Source organism: Myotis nattereri (assembly GCF_964212035.1).
Source record: "Myotis nattereri genome assembly, chromosome: 3".
Classification (NCBI taxonomy): Eukaryota; Metazoa; Chordata; class Mammalia; order Chiroptera; family Vespertilionidae; genus Myotis; species Myotis nattereri.
The window spans coordinates 146,843,627-146,859,330 of record NC_138077.1 but is presented as its reverse complement, the minus strand read 5'-3'; the positions used below and the strand labels follow the sequence as shown (position 1 = coordinate 146,859,330).

Below are 15,704 nucleotides of genomic sequence, written 5' to 3'. Positions count from 1 at the left end.
GTACAGAAATTAAGAACTATAGTTGCAAATAATCCACAGGTCAAAAAAGAAATCATGATGGAAATATGAAAATATAACAAACTGATTAATAATAAAAATACTACAAATCAAAGCTAATAAAAATTATTGGCCTTAAATAAATATATAGTATTCTTGAATACTTACATATATATTTATTTCCTGAAAAGATACAACATATGCATTCCTATAAATTCTTGCATCCTGTAGAAATGCATACTAAATAGAACAGGGTTTATGGACAAAGTATTGAAGCAAACAACTAAAGAATACAGATAGCCCTAACCGGTTTGGCTCAGTGGATAGAGCATTGGCCTGCAGACTCAAGGGTCCCAGGTTCGATTCTGGTCAAGGGCATGTACCTTGGTGGCAGGCACATCCCCAGTGGGGAGTGTGCAGGAGGCAGCTGATCAATGTTTCTCTCTCATCTATGTTTCTAAATCTATCCCTCTCCCTTCCTCTCTGTAAAAAATCAATAAAATATATTTTAAAAAAATACATGCAACCTTGTAACAAGAACACTAACCTAAATAATAATCCTAATAAAAATACTACCACAGTTAAAAAAGACATGTTAAATTCCTCATAAAATTGTACATACATACATACAATACACTTGTGTGTTGTTGTTTTTTTAAGTAGCTTGATGATAGAGGGTGTAACAAGAGGCTGCTGAGTTATAAACACAAAGGACAAAATGCCTAAAGCTTGGGCATTGCATAATAGATATTTTCAAGGCAAAATACATGGCTAACCTGGCCCAGAGGAGGATCAGGAAAATGGGCATCATGTACAGTAATGTATTCCTCTGAGAATTCAGGTACATTTAGCTAGATTTGCATATTTTATGTTAAACTGCTGGAATAATGAAGTCAATATTACATCCCAAGAAACTTCTAATCATGAGTGCTAAAATTATAAAACATTCGTTCTCTCTCCTATTATACTCTAAATAGAATGAAAGTGAGAGCATAAGTAATCAATGTTCGAATAATTTAGAACTGGGAAAAGGGTATCTACAAGTTATAGCAGGTTTGAAACAAACCAAAGATTTAAGCATTTCATTCCTCTGCCAGAAGTTACCAGAATCAGTGAAGACAAATTCTATGCTGGTCAAAAAGAAGCTCTATAATTTTATAAATAGGATTCTTGTATACATTTATCATGTTAATGATGATACCATGTTGAGATCACAATTTAATTTTACCATTACCTAAGATTAGTAGAACAAAATTTCGTATTTAGTCTTAAGTAAGCAATTGTGTTTTTCTGTGTGTGTGTGTGTGTGTGTGTGTGTGTGTCCTCACCCAAGGACCTTTATCCACTGGATTTGTTGTTTTTTTTTGTTTGTTTGTTTTTTGGTGGTGGAGGGGGGTGGAGAGTAGAATGGATGGGGAGAGACAGAGAGAAAGAGAAACATCCATGTGAGAGAGACATATTGATTTGGTTGCTTCCCACACACAACTGGGGCTGGGATTGAGCCTGAAACTGAGGTACGTGCCTTTGACAGGAATCAAACCCGCGAACCATCAGTCTGCAGGCCAATGCTCTATCCACTGAGCCAAACTGGCTAGGGCAAGCAATTGTTATATTTATTAGCAATGATGGAAAAGTTACCAGTTGGTTTGAAATTAACACCTTCATCCATCGTTATCAAGTCCAGAGATGATAAATCATTCAGATTCTTCAAACATAAATCTGTTCAATTGTAGAAAACATTTTTATTTTAGCAAAATAAAGAAGCAGCACAAAATAAAATTTATTATTACATATGCTAAAGTTATGTTTCTGTGCAATTGTTCTGGGAAGAACTGTAATCCCTACTTAAGTGGTAATAAAAAGCTCATTTAAATAAAAGAGTTGATAATACGCAAAAAATATTTTCTAATAGTAACAATAATACAAATAACAAGTGATAAAATAGCATTTACAACTTGGAGCTTTTAAAATAATATGTTTGTATTATCTCATTTAATCCTCAAAATAACATAATAAGGTAAGTGTATTAATATTATTTCCTATACAAGTTAGGAAACTAAAAAATAGGCTAAGTAACTTGCCGTAGGTCTAAATAATCACTTTGTCATATGACTTTAAATAAGGCAGTGGTTTCCTTTTTTAACTTTTATCAAAGATATAGACACACAAAGTATAGAGTCAAATAGTTTTAAAAGATAAAGAGTAAAATAGTTCTAAAAGATTGTTCCAAAAAACACCAGTCTTGTCCCTCCTCTGAGTTTGCCACTCTTAAGGCAACCACTTATGATTATTTTAACTGATGCTTTTGGTATTTATCTGAATATGGCACTATCGCTACTTGGAAGGAACCTCTGACAGGAAGCAATGCAAGTCACTCTCACTGATGGATGGGGATCAGAGTAGTAGGCTGCTGCTTAGAGTGCTCTCTCTGTCCTGTGCTATAAAGGCCCAGGAGACTGGAAACAGTTCAGAGCAGAGCCTGGGATTGCCACAATCTGTTCAAGCTTAAGTAGACTGACAGCTCACAAAAATACAGCCCTTCAAAGGCAAGGTTCTTTGGGAAATATTTTAATTTAAGAACATTGCTTAGGCAGCTTGATCATTTTAATTGTTTTAAGTAAGGCTTTTGAAAGTTTTGCTAATTTTCTTAATTACCCACTATTAATTTAACCTTCAGAAAATTAATCAGCTAAAGAAGAATGCTTACTAATGCTGAGCACTATTCCAAGGTTTAGGTTTATAGCAGTGGGCAAGACAAGATTCCTTCTCTATAGAACTTTTTAATGAAGAAAGCAATCAATAACAAATAATAAATAATACAGTTTCAGGTATTGAAAGGTACTATGAAGGAAAATAAAGCTTAGAAAGGACATAGCGAATTATAGATTTGAACTTTTAACTAAAGCTTATGTGTATTTCTGATATAAAGCTACATAATTTCTGATGTAAAGTAAGGATATAGTCATCCTAATTTTCAACATACATAAACATGTCAACTTTCCTAAGAACACAAAAATAGCAGTAACAGCATGGAAATCATTTTGCCTTCCTCTCTGTAAGGTAGGTTTAACTAAAGTAGTCCAGGAGAACCTCTTTGAGCAGCAGATTATTTGGACAAAGGCCTAAATAAAAGGAAGGTGCAGGCCATGTAAAATATGTGAGAAGTATTCCAAGAATAAGGAACAGATAGTAAAAAACCTGAAATGGAAACAAGCTTGATGTTTTAAGGAACAGCGAAGGAGCCAACTGGGAAAGAGAGCAGAATAAAAGAGGAAATGACAAGAGATGAAGTTAGAGAAATAGGCAGCAAGATATGAAGTAGGACGTTGTGGGCTCTGGTGAAAGCATGTATTTGATTCTAAGAGTGATGGGGAGCTACTAGAAGAAATTGAGCAAGAAAGTATAACCAAATTTAGAAACAGCACATTATATGCTAAGGACCCTTCTTAAGAGAATTAAGGCAGACCTCCAAGGATACCAAAACATTATATTCAGTTCAAATATAGACAAAACTTAGCTACCTTTATAATGACTGAAGATAAGACAAATATACTGCCAATTTAACTAAAGTTAAATCATTATAGTTATCGGAATATAGCAAGATATTTCTTGGACTATCTGATTTCTTGTGTATATTTGATCACTATGATCACGATATATGCTTTAAAAACTCCATTACAAAATTGGTCAACAAATAAAGGATAATATTACTATAGATCTGTTTCTTAACAGTGTTATAAATATATGTTATTGCTTATCACCATCTTTCAATAATATATTTATTCCTTAAGGAATACAATTTTACTGTTTCATCTTTAAATCTTCTCTGTATTCTTATTTACCATATATGTACACCCAAGTATAGAATAAATTAAAATTGGCTAAATATTTTTAGTGGATTTAACATTGTTTTTCTTTCACTGAAAAAGTTACAATACAATGAAGAGGTAGGCATTTCTAATCCTAAAAATGCTCAACAATCATCTGATATTTTAAAAGACAGTTAATGAAATACTAAGTGACTGAAAAATAAAGCTGGGGTTTGATAGGAACACATCATTAGCACAGTTTAGAATAAGAAGCCCATTATCAAGCTAGGCTTTTAATTTTCAATCAAAATTAAACTAGAAAAGAAAAATAAAGAGTTGTGTCTATATGCAACATTTTCAAAGACCAGAGTCATTTAAAAAATAAAAAAATAACGAGGTTAACATATTATAGAAAGGAAGATATTCTGATGGAAACAACACGTAGATTAATTAAGAAAATGTGTATGTGCTGAACTTTATTTTGGTGTGAAAAGAAATAACTCTTGTTTCTTCTCTTCAAACAATAGGTTACTTTAAAAAAAATAATTCCCAAAGAGTATTCTTACTTTCACAATAACTGACCTTTTTTATTAAAGTTTATAGAATATAATTTTTTGGAGGAAATACATCTAACCTTGTAATTTTGCTTCAATTCCATCTTTGTTCAAACCAGATGCAAAACCTGTATAAATTATAAAAATGTGTGAAAAATAAAATAGAATGGACTGAATTTATCTTTATAGGCTCAGTTTATACCCTACTTAACTAGAAAAGTGTAGTCCAATTAAATATTAAATTAAAAAATAGCTATGATTTTAAACAAGGCTTACATCTATAACAATAACCAGTGCTGAAATTCTTTCAATATCAAATGGCTTATCTTTTGCTTATTTGACTGTATAACAGTGACGGGGAATACTCTATTATTTTCCTTAGAGATCTGAATGTTTTGAACCTGTATCCCTTAGAATGGTATTGCAACAAGTCAGGTTTTAATTTGATATGCAACAATCTCAACTATTTTATAACCTGTAACACATGAAAGAACCCTCTAGAAGCAACATAACCAGATGTGTGTTACCTTTAGAAGCAGAATGAAAATTCCAGCAGCAATGGTAGTACTATATACTTTGATTTGAACGCCAATTCAAATAAAATTCAAGACACTTTTTTACTTTATTTTAAATAATTTTAGGCATTTTTGTTATTTTTATTTGAGTTAATTTTTTCCCTAAAATGTCTGATTTCAAACCTTACTGAAAGACTAGAGATGAAATAATAAAGATTTTCACAGTTGTCTATTCTTGCCTCTAAATGTATTTATGACTCTTGTTACTTTTGTTTCTGCTACCTGTCAGTTTCTTTAATCTATTTTGTGACCTATTAAAATAAATATAGTTCCAACTGGTTTGAAAAAATTACTACTTTTCCAAGTAAAAGTAACAAACCATAATGAGATGGATTTTTCAAGGCTCTGATATAAAGCAAAGTTGATCGTATCCATTCCAAAGCAATATTTACATCTGTGATGGTATGCAATACTATCTCTGCATTCAAATGTTCAATAAGATGTCTGTGCAAACTAATTGGAAAAAGAATTTTTGCATTAGTAATAGATATTTCAATGCCATAGCTCTTGCTGTTTTAAACTTCAATAATATTTTGAATAATTAAATAACATAACTGAATAATATACTTATTACTACTTTAATAATTCATTAAGATAACTTAATTTTCAAAAACATAAGAGAAAACCATTAAGTCAGTTCAACTTTTAGAAATATTATAGATTTCTCTCTATTCCATAGTTCTAGAAGACATTATTCTAAAAAGAAGTGGGGAATGACAGCAAATAACAAGTGTTAATAAGGATGTGGAGAAAAGTGAACCTTTTGTGCACTGTTGGTGGGACTGTAAACTAGTGCAGCCACTACAGAAAGCAGTATGGAGAGTCCACAAAAAAACAAAAATAGAACTACCATATGACCTAGCAATTCCACTTCTGAGTATTTATCTAAAGAAAGCAAAAAACACTAATTTGAAAAGATATATGCACCCTTATGTTTACAATAGCTAAGATATGGAAGCAACCTAGGTGTCCATTGATAGAGGAATGGATAAAGAAAACGTGGTACATATATACAATGGGACATTACTCAACCAGAAAAAAGAATGAAATCTTGCCATATGTGACAATATAGACCTAGAAAATTACATTAAGTAAAATAAGTCAGACAGAGAAAAACAAATATATTATTTCACTTATACCTGTATGTGGAATCTAAAAAAGAAAATGAAACAAAAACTCAAAGATACAGAGAATAAACTGATGGTTGCCAGAGGGGAGGAGGTTGGGGAGTTGAGCAGAAAAGGGAAGAGGATTAAGAAGTACAAACTTCCAGTTATAAAATAAGTCACAGGGATGTAATGTACAGCATAGAGAATAGAGTTGAAAATATGGCAGTAACTATGTATGGTGACAGATAGTTATTAAATTTACTGTGTTGACCACTTTGTAAGGTATATAAATGTTGAATCACTGTTGTACACCTCAAACTAACACAATATTGTATGTCACATGGCAACTATAATTAAAAAATGAATAAAATCTGTTCTGGCTGGATAGGTCAGTTGCTTAGAGCATCATTCTGATACCCCAAGGTTGTGGGTTCAATTGGTCAGGGCACATATAAGAATCAACCAATGAATGCATAAATAAGTGGAAAAATAAATAGATGTTTCTCTCTCTCAACCCTTTCTCTTCCTCTAGAATGAATAAATTAAAATAAATAAATAAAATGTCAAAAAAAGCTAGGGTGTGAATTATATTCTATTCCCTCCAAGAGGATTATAATCAAACTAGGAGCCCAGCGAGCACACGGCACAGCCCGGCCAACCCTCCAGCAGCCCTGCTTTGATACCTGAACCTGTCCACGCAGAGCTCCAGCGCACCTGGCCCAGCCCCCAAACCCTCTGGCCTTCTCTAGCTGCTTCAAGCCCCGCCCTCAGTCCCTCTAGTCACCTTGGGCTGGTCCCGCCTTCTCTGGGTGCCTCCCCACTTCCACCCGGTCTCTGGAGCAATGCTGCGGCTCCGCCCCATCATGTTTCTGGAGGAGAGCATGGAAGCCTCCCGCCTGCTGCGCTGTGCTCCTTTCCCTGGCAGGTGGGCCATGTGGCACTCAGAGTGCGAGCAGTGGGTGGTGAAGAACTGGTGAGGGGGGCGTTATGGGCTCTCACCCCTGCCCTCCCCAGCACAGGATGGTCCCGCCTCCTCCGGGTGCCTCCCAACTTCTGGAGCAACACCCCAGCTAATATGCTAATGACCTGGTCATTACCTGTTACGAATATCAACCATTAGCATATTAGCTCTTTATTAGTATAGATACTTCACTAAAAGGACTCAGCTTGCTTATCTCTCTATCATTAAACAAATTTTAAATATGTAAAGAGAAGTGAAAATTATATTCCTCTTCATATGACTAATTTGGACTTTTATAACAAGGACACATGATACTGCATGCTAAGAAACACTATGAATAAAAATATTGTATTATTTTTTAACTATTAAATTTCTTAAAAGGACATAAATTTTCTAGTTAAGATACTGAAAAGTTTCAAACAAATGGCCTAATCAAATTTCCCTTTAATATATCTTAAAAATATTGGCTACAGTAACAATATCTTGTTGGAATATTTTATTACCTGCTTTCTATAGTGTCACTACAAGCTAACATCTGAATATACTTCTCTTTTGTACTTAACCGAGTCATAATAACTGCAGTAGCTGTAGTGTCAAACTGGGGAAAAAGAAAACATACACACACACACAGAAATTTAATAAACATGAGCACGTGTTGATACCAGTCCTTTTCAATAACTCAAGACTTTGATTCTATATTAAACAGTCCCTTGCCTTAAAAAAACAGGTGAAAAAGGCCTTAAAAATACTTCTGAATTTGAATGTTAACTGAAATTTTAATTCAAAATCTCCTAAGAATCCTAATATATAAAAAGCCAGGGGCCGTCACGACAGAAACAACCGGATGGATGACTTAATAGGCTGCATGGGGTGACCAGGCCAGCAAGGGGTTAGTGAGGGACGACCAAACGACTGAACAGCAGGCTGTGTGGGGCGACCAGGCCGGCAGGGGGTGGCAGTTGGGGGTGACCAGGCCGGCAGGGGGGGGGGGCAGTTGGGAGTGACCAGGCTGGCAGAGGGGCAGTTGGGAGTGACCAGGCCAGCAGGGGGAAGCAGTTGGGGGTGACCAAGCCAGCAGGGAGGGCAGTTAGGGGTGATCAGGCTGGCAGGCAGAGGCTGTTAGGGGTGATCAGGCTGGCAGGGGGGGCATTTAGAGGCAATTAGGCAGGCAGGTAGGTGAGCAGTTAGGAGCCAGCGGTCCAGGATTGTGAGAAGGATGTCCAACTGCCGGTTTAGGCCTGATCCCCCAATCCTGGAGATTGGGCCTAAACCGGCAGTCAGACATCCTCCGAGGGGTCCTGAATTGGAGAAGGTGCAGGCTGGGTTGAGGAGAACACCCCCTGTGCATGAATTTCATGCACCGGGCATCTAGTATAGATATAAAAATACCACTTTGGTTTCAATATAACATAATTTTGGCAGTGGTGAAATTAAAACAATCTTAGGTAACTGTATATAAATTGTAATATTTGGTGTTCATATATAATCTAATTTATCCTATAAAATTATAGATTTGTTTAACATAGTATTTTGATATTCTTTGAAAAGATATTCTTCCTAAATATTCCGTTAGTACCTATATGAATGACTTCTTTATTCAAGTATTTGTCAAAGGCATGTTTGGTAATATGTATGAGATGATTTTTAATTGTCAATACCTGGAGACCATTACTGGCATTGTGTGCTAGGATCCAGGAATGCTACATGTTCTGCAATGCATGACAGTCCTACACAATGAAAAACTGTCCCATACAAAATGCCAATAGTATCTCCATTTAGAGTAAAAAACCAAACAAAGAAATTTTAACATACACATTCATAAACCCAATCATTTACCAACCAATGCTATATGGAGTGGAGGGAGTATGTCTTTTTTTAGTGAGAGTTATTTTACTTCTACTCCTCCATTAAAGTAGATTGTCTAAGTTACATTTATTTTTAAACCTAATCCAAAATCCAAATATGAAATCTTAATCTTTTGTTTAACAAAAAATATACAAAAAGGATTTTGCCATTTACTTTGTCTTTAAACTAAATTACAAAAAGTAAAATGCTGTCACTTACTTGAGGTCGACCAGCTCTTCCAATCATCTGTAGAATATCTGTTTCACTGTACTCTTCAAACATTCCTCCAACATAATGCATTGTAGATTTTATAACTACTAGGTGAGCAGGCAAATTTACTCCCATTGCTAAAGTACTGGTAGTAACTGCATCAGATTAAGGAATATTACTTTCAAGCCAGATAATTTTAATGCTCAGGTAGGTATTTTCTTATAAAAGGTATCTTTTTATAAATGTAATAGGCTCATATAGATAGAATTTATTTTAAAATGAAGAAAACTCTATAATGTAAAATAATACATCTTTTAAAATTATTAAATTCTCACTTTTCAAATTGCACTATGTGCAGTAACATGGTAAAGTACTAAAACTGGTAACAAGTTTAGCTATAACATGTATAATACATGAATAGTTACATAATTTTGGACTTGAGAAAAAAGCATAAATAAGTCAGAATACTTGAGCTTTTTATTTTATTGTCTTAAAAATAATTTTCCAAAATATCTAATAATACCCACAAGAATATACTTTACTTACAAAGAGCTGGTAAATCTCCAACAGTAAAAGCTCCTTCAACTACTTTTCTATCTGACAGCTCCATACCAGCATGGTGATAAGCAACACCATGTATTAAGATATCTATAATAGAAATATATCACCTGTTATGTACTGTTAATATTTAATCAGTAATTGACTCTTTTTAACTACAGCTGAAATACTATTCAAAAATACCTCTAAACCTACCTCTCAGCTTTGAATCTCTTATGGAATACGCATGCTTCTGTAACCTATTTTAAAATACCATAAAATTATTGTGAGTTAGTTCCATTAATATAGTTTATTTTGAGGCTTACAGATATAAAAATATTTTCACAATATCATTATTTGAAAACCATTTTTAAAAAGTAGAGAACATCTAACTTTCATAGTAAAAAATCCCTAATTTTACAACTCAGCAAAAAAAGTCAAATAACCTAATTTAAAAATGGGCAAAGGACCTAAATAGAAATTTTTCCAAAGAAGACATACAAATGGCCAACAGTAGATGAAAAGGTGGTCCATTTCACTAATCATCAGGGAAATGCAAATCAAAATTACAATTAGATTGCACCTCATACCTATTAGAATCGCTATTACCAAAAACACAAGATAAGTGATGGAGAGGATATGGAGACAGGGGAGCCCTGTGCATTGTTGGTGGGAATATAAACTGGTACAGCCACTATTGAATTTCCTAAAAACTTAAAAGTAGACCCAGCAGTCCCACTTCTGGATTATAGCCAAAGGATACAAAATCAGTATCTCAAAGAAGTATCTGTACTCCCATGTTCACTGCAGCATTATTTCACAATAGACAAGTATGGAAACAACTTTAAGTGTTCATTGACAGATAAAGAAGCTATAGATATATAGATAGATGATATAAATATATAGATATAGATATATAGAGATATAGATATCTCATGAAATATTATTCAGCCTTAGAAAATAAGGAAATTCTGCCTTTTTCAACAACATAGATGAACCTGGAAGGTTCAAATGTGTTAGAGACTCTTGAGAGATGAATCTTTTGGTGAGAGATTACAATAGATGTAGGATTGAATGTGGATTTTTTTAAAAAAAAATGAAAACAGCACTATAAATAATGTTTCAAGAAATCTGGCTATGAAATAAAGACAGAATCATAGCTGCACAAAGATTCATTATCTCACTTAATCCTCCAAATTACTATTATCTTTATTTTACAAATGAGGAAACTGAAGTTTGGAGAGATCAAGTCACTTGAAAAGTTTACAAAATGAACCCAATTTTCTTATCTCTTCTAGATAATCCCTAAAAGTCTTTCTACCTCCAGGAAAAAAAATGAAAAAATATACCTCTCTTTCTGTTCCACAGTCATAATAAATTTAGCATTTTTCACAAGAACAGAAGCAGCTTGTTGCACACCTTTCCTTGTTGCACAAAACTAAAAATGAATGAATAATTTTTGTATTAATCATATTAAAAGCTGAGCATTACACTAAAAAAATAAGTAATCAACAATCCATACCACAAGTGTAGGTTTCTGATCAGAGTACTCTTGTATAACACTGGCAATTTTGTAGTTGAGGGTTAAATCAAACTTAAATTCAGTTTGGTCACTACAACAGGGAAATCCAAGGACCACTTTCTGAAGTTTCACTGGTCTATGTTTCTCATCCATTTTCAGACATATAGCAGGTCTTTCGCCATTTGAAAGCCATTCTGCAATCTTTAAATAATAGAAATATACACATTAAGAGTTTTTTCTAATGAAGTTTTATGGTTAAATATAACCCAATTTATAGACTACTTTAAAGTCAAAGTATAAAAATATCTAGTCAAATAGTTTTTTTCAATATTACATATTTCATTGACACTATCCTATTAATATATTGGTAAATATGATCCATAGTATTTCAAGATTATATCCACTTTTCACCATGATAAACTTCCAATTAATTATTATTTTATTTTACTTTCCTTCTTATGAGTCTAAAGTAAAATTAAATTGATTTTAGAAGAGAAATTGAATTTCTCACTATCATTATAATTTCTTTGCTATTTTTTCAGAACTATGTCTAGATACAGCTGACACTTTGGTGTTGTCCTAAGTACTAGCTAAAGAATAGCAAAGTAATGGTTGGCTTAGATTGGTAAGGGTTGACAAGTTCCAAACAAAGAACAAATAAATACTTGAGAGATGGCAGGACCAAAAGCATGTCAGACTAAATGCTAGAGTCACTAGCTGGAACTGTGGTGAGCAATGGTGAAGCAATCTTATCTTCATATAGCCTGCTTAGCAATCAGACTTTATGCCCTGTATGAACCTGACCATTGTTTTGACTGAAAGATGGATTAATGAGTTTCTAGTTGCATAGGAAGGAATTATTAAAATATTTTCAAGGCTATTGTGGTTAGGGATGACATCACACAAGAACTTACAGTTTGAAAGCAGCAAAAGGCCAATTTTGAAGCCCTTAATTTAGGGGAAAACTGAGAAAGAGGACTTGTAGAAGAGGCAGGGAAATAGCTTTCACAGAAGTAGTGATTATCACAACAGGAAAGAGTTTCAAGAATCAACAGGATAGCCCAGCCGACATGGCTCAGTGGTTGAGCGTTGAGTTATGAACCAGGAAGTCACGGTTTGATTCCTGATTAGAGCATATGTCCAGGTTGTGGGGCTCAATCCCCAGTGTGGGGAATGCAGGAGGCAGCTGATCAATAATTCTCTCATCATTGATGTTTCTTTCTCTCCCTCTCCCTTCCTCTCTGAAATAAATAAAAAATATATTTTTAAAAAAGAATCACATGATATTGGTAGCATTTATGATCTTACTCCCTGCCATGTATCATCAGTTTGTCTCAAATTAACTTGTAAAAACTTTCTTTAAAAATTACAGGATTTTTGCCCTAACTGGTTTGGCTCAGTGGATAGAGCATCGGCCTGCGGACTCCAGGGTCCCAGGTTCGATTCCGGTCAAGGGCATATACCTTGGTTGTGGGCACATACCCAGTAGGGAGTGTGCAGGAGGCAGGTGATCGATGTTTCTCTCTCATCGATGTTTCTAACTCTTTATCCTTCTCCCTTCCTCTCTGTAAAAAATCAATAAAATATATTTTTAAAAAAATTACAGGATTTTGATATTTAATAATAACTTAAAAATCAAGAAGGAAAATTTAGTATCCCACTGTGAAAAAAAAAAAGGTAAAGGACATAATCTAGCAAATTGCAAAAAGAGAACTTAAAGTAGTTGAGAATATATTAAAAATATTTACTAAAGTAGAAATCAAAATTTTCAATAAAGTACCATTTTAAATAAGAAATTTGACAACTATTCAAAAGTAATAATAATTTCATTATTATACTGTCCAGTGTTAGAATACAGAGAAATGGCTGAAGGTAGAAGTGTAAATGAGTATAACATTTATTGAAAGCACTGTGTCCTTACAGTTTTATATATCCTTGGACTTAGTTATTTTACTTATGATGTTTTTAAAGATACATTAATTTCAGCACTTTTTATGATAGCAAAACGTGAAAACAATCTTCCAACATTAAAACATTAGATAAATTATAATAAAACTGCAAAAATTGTATTAAAGAAAACTAATGACATGGAAACTTTTGTATGTGACATGTAAATCAAAAAGCATATGTATATTATGATTCCATCTATACATCTGGAAAGACAAACACATATAATTTTCTCTATATCAACAGCTTATTTTGTTCACGTTCTCTTGAATATGAACAAAATAAGCTGTCATTTTAAGAACAAAAATGATTAATTGTGTCAAGTTAAAGCTAAAATTTTCCATTGGATTAGGCACTGTAACAGCTATTTGTGAAAACAATTTCTAAGAAGTAGCAAGAGGAAAAAGTCACATTATAGTGGGCTAAAAAGTAAATAGGAGTGAGAAAGCAGTGAGACTGTACTATTTTTCAAGTTTGCAGAAAAATCAAGAAAAAATAGGCCACATATACATTATAGAAAGTATAAAATGCATATAATTATTTATTTTCATGTCTGTATACCCCAGTAACCATAAGATTATACTCAAGGACAGGGTCTATATTTTTTCACTTTTGCATCTATCATTAGTGCTTATCTTACCACAATGCTAGGCACACAGAATTGGGGGAGGTGGATGGTAATCATCTAACCCAGTGGTCGGCAAACTGTGGCTTGTGAACCACATGCGGCTCTTCGGCCCCTTGACCATGGCTCTTCCACAAAATACCAACTTCTGCGCATGGGCCACAAAGTTTCAATCGCACTGTGTGCGCGCACCTGCACATGGTATTTTGTGGAAGAGCCACACTCAAGGGGCCAAAGAGCCGCATGTGGCTCGCGAGTCGTAGTTTGCTGACCACTGATCTAACCAATTATTTTTATTCCCCATCATACTTTGTTATAAAACTGGATTCAACTGGTTACAACAACCATAACATATTATTAGCCAAGTTATTACATGTTTTTGAAACTCATAAAACTAAGACTTTTAGATACTAGTAAACAACAGACTTGTACCAAAAATGTTGTATTAAAAAGAATCATCCAAATTTTATGGCCTTAATACTGCCTTCCCTATGAAATCTAATCATCACTTTCTACAACATACTTTCCTATTTAATTGGTTAGGTGCTTAACAAAAAAAACCCTCACTTTTTTCTAAGATTAAAATGTTTAATATTTCACTAGTTATGAAAAATATTACAAACTAAAATTCTAACTCACATCCTCAGCATTTGGAATTGTTGCAGACACAGCTACAAATCTCATTGGAATAATAGTGCTGGTATTTTCTAAAGTATGAGATAAAGACTGCACAGTTTTCATTCTGCTGACTACAACTTCAAGAGTTGGCCCACGAATTTCATCTTTTACAACATGTACCTAAGAAAGAAATCAAGGAAAAAATCATTAGCAACAAAAATAGAAATCTAATCAATTAAAATGTGAAAGAATATTAACACTCTTCTTTAAGAAAATAAGCATTTTCCAATTGAAGGCATAAAACAAACATATAGTTTGGTTGAAATATCTTGCTTCTATCTATTTATTCTAGTCATCTTTTTATGTTTATCTCTGAAAATGAATAATGTGTTCACTACCTCATCAATGAGAAACAGTCGAACCAGTTGAACCAAAGAGTTGTCTCTCCATTTTCTAGTCATGCTATCCCATTTCTCCTAGAGATAAGATGCAAGTGGTTTAATGCAAGGGATTATAATGAGTGTTATTAAGATCTATCAATAAAATTTTTAAACTGACATGTGACAAATAATTGGCAATGTTTTAGTTAACATCTTATAAGTATCCTGAAAAATATTTTTAAAATTTGTAAGGATTTTGACAGTTATACAAGTATTTAAAAAATGGACCCCATTTATTTTTAAGTTTAACCAAAAATACTCAAAATTATAGTCTAATTACCTCTTTTAAGCTCTAGCAAGATCCTCCCTCTGCATCACATAATACTTGAATAGAAGAATATAAGCAATAAGTATGTTTACAAATTATCCACAATAACAAATTGCCTATTCATATCTTTTGTCTGTTTTTCCTATTTGGTTGGTTGTCTTCTGCTTATTAATTTGTAAATATCCCTTATACACCCAGAATACTATTATCTTTTGTTTGTTTTTATAATGCAAATATGTTTGTCCTTCTACTTTGTATTTTTCTTTTAACTTTTTTCTTGATGAAGAGAAATAGATATTTTCTAATAAACCAAGGAAATAATAAAGTATAAATAACACCTACTGGAGTTGTCATAATAATATGGGCATGCTGAATCTCAAATAGGTCATCCATTAGTGTATCACCAGTGAGTTCTTTACAATTCAATCCTATTGGTCCAAACTTATCTTTCCAGTCATCAAAACGCTGACTACACAGTGCTTTTATTGGTGCCACTAAAACAATATAAGGTATTTATTTTGAATGTCATTAAAATTTTCACAAAAAATGTTGGTTAATAAATTTATGATAAAAACAACATATCTAGGCACTATCTAATACATATTAATTAAAAGTTAACAATAGAAGCATATCACTTAGAGTGATGAACGTAATCACCAAACAAAACTGAAAATAGAAAAAGAAGTG

General features: G+C 33.3%; 1 protein-coding gene across 1 annotated transcript in view; it reads right to left on the bottom strand.

The window, feature by feature from the left end:
* Positions 1–15,704, bottom strand: part of HFM1 (helicase for meiosis 1) — a gene marked incomplete at its 5' end in the record, with an annotated part of 104,844 nt that overhangs the window by 65,197 nt on the left and 23,943 nt on the right. Inside the window, 11 exons of the mRNA XM_081087768.1 lie at positions 1,636–1,716; positions 4,441–4,488; positions 5,255–5,388; positions 7,509–7,603; positions 9,070–9,215; positions 9,607–9,708; positions 9,814–9,857; positions 10,947–11,035; positions 11,120–11,320; positions 14,331–14,489; positions 15,360–15,511. Of these exons, the coding sequence (XP_080943894.1) occupies positions 1,636–1,716; positions 4,441–4,488; positions 5,255–5,388; positions 7,509–7,603; positions 9,070–9,215; positions 9,607–9,708; positions 9,814–9,857; positions 10,947–11,035; positions 11,120–11,320; positions 14,331–14,489; positions 15,360–15,511 (1,251 nt within the window). The remainder of the gene's footprint in view (positions 1–1,635; positions 1,717–4,440; positions 4,489–5,254; positions 5,389–7,508; positions 7,604–9,069; positions 9,216–9,606; positions 9,709–9,813; positions 9,858–10,946; positions 11,036–11,119; positions 11,321–14,330; positions 14,490–15,359; positions 15,512–15,704) is intronic.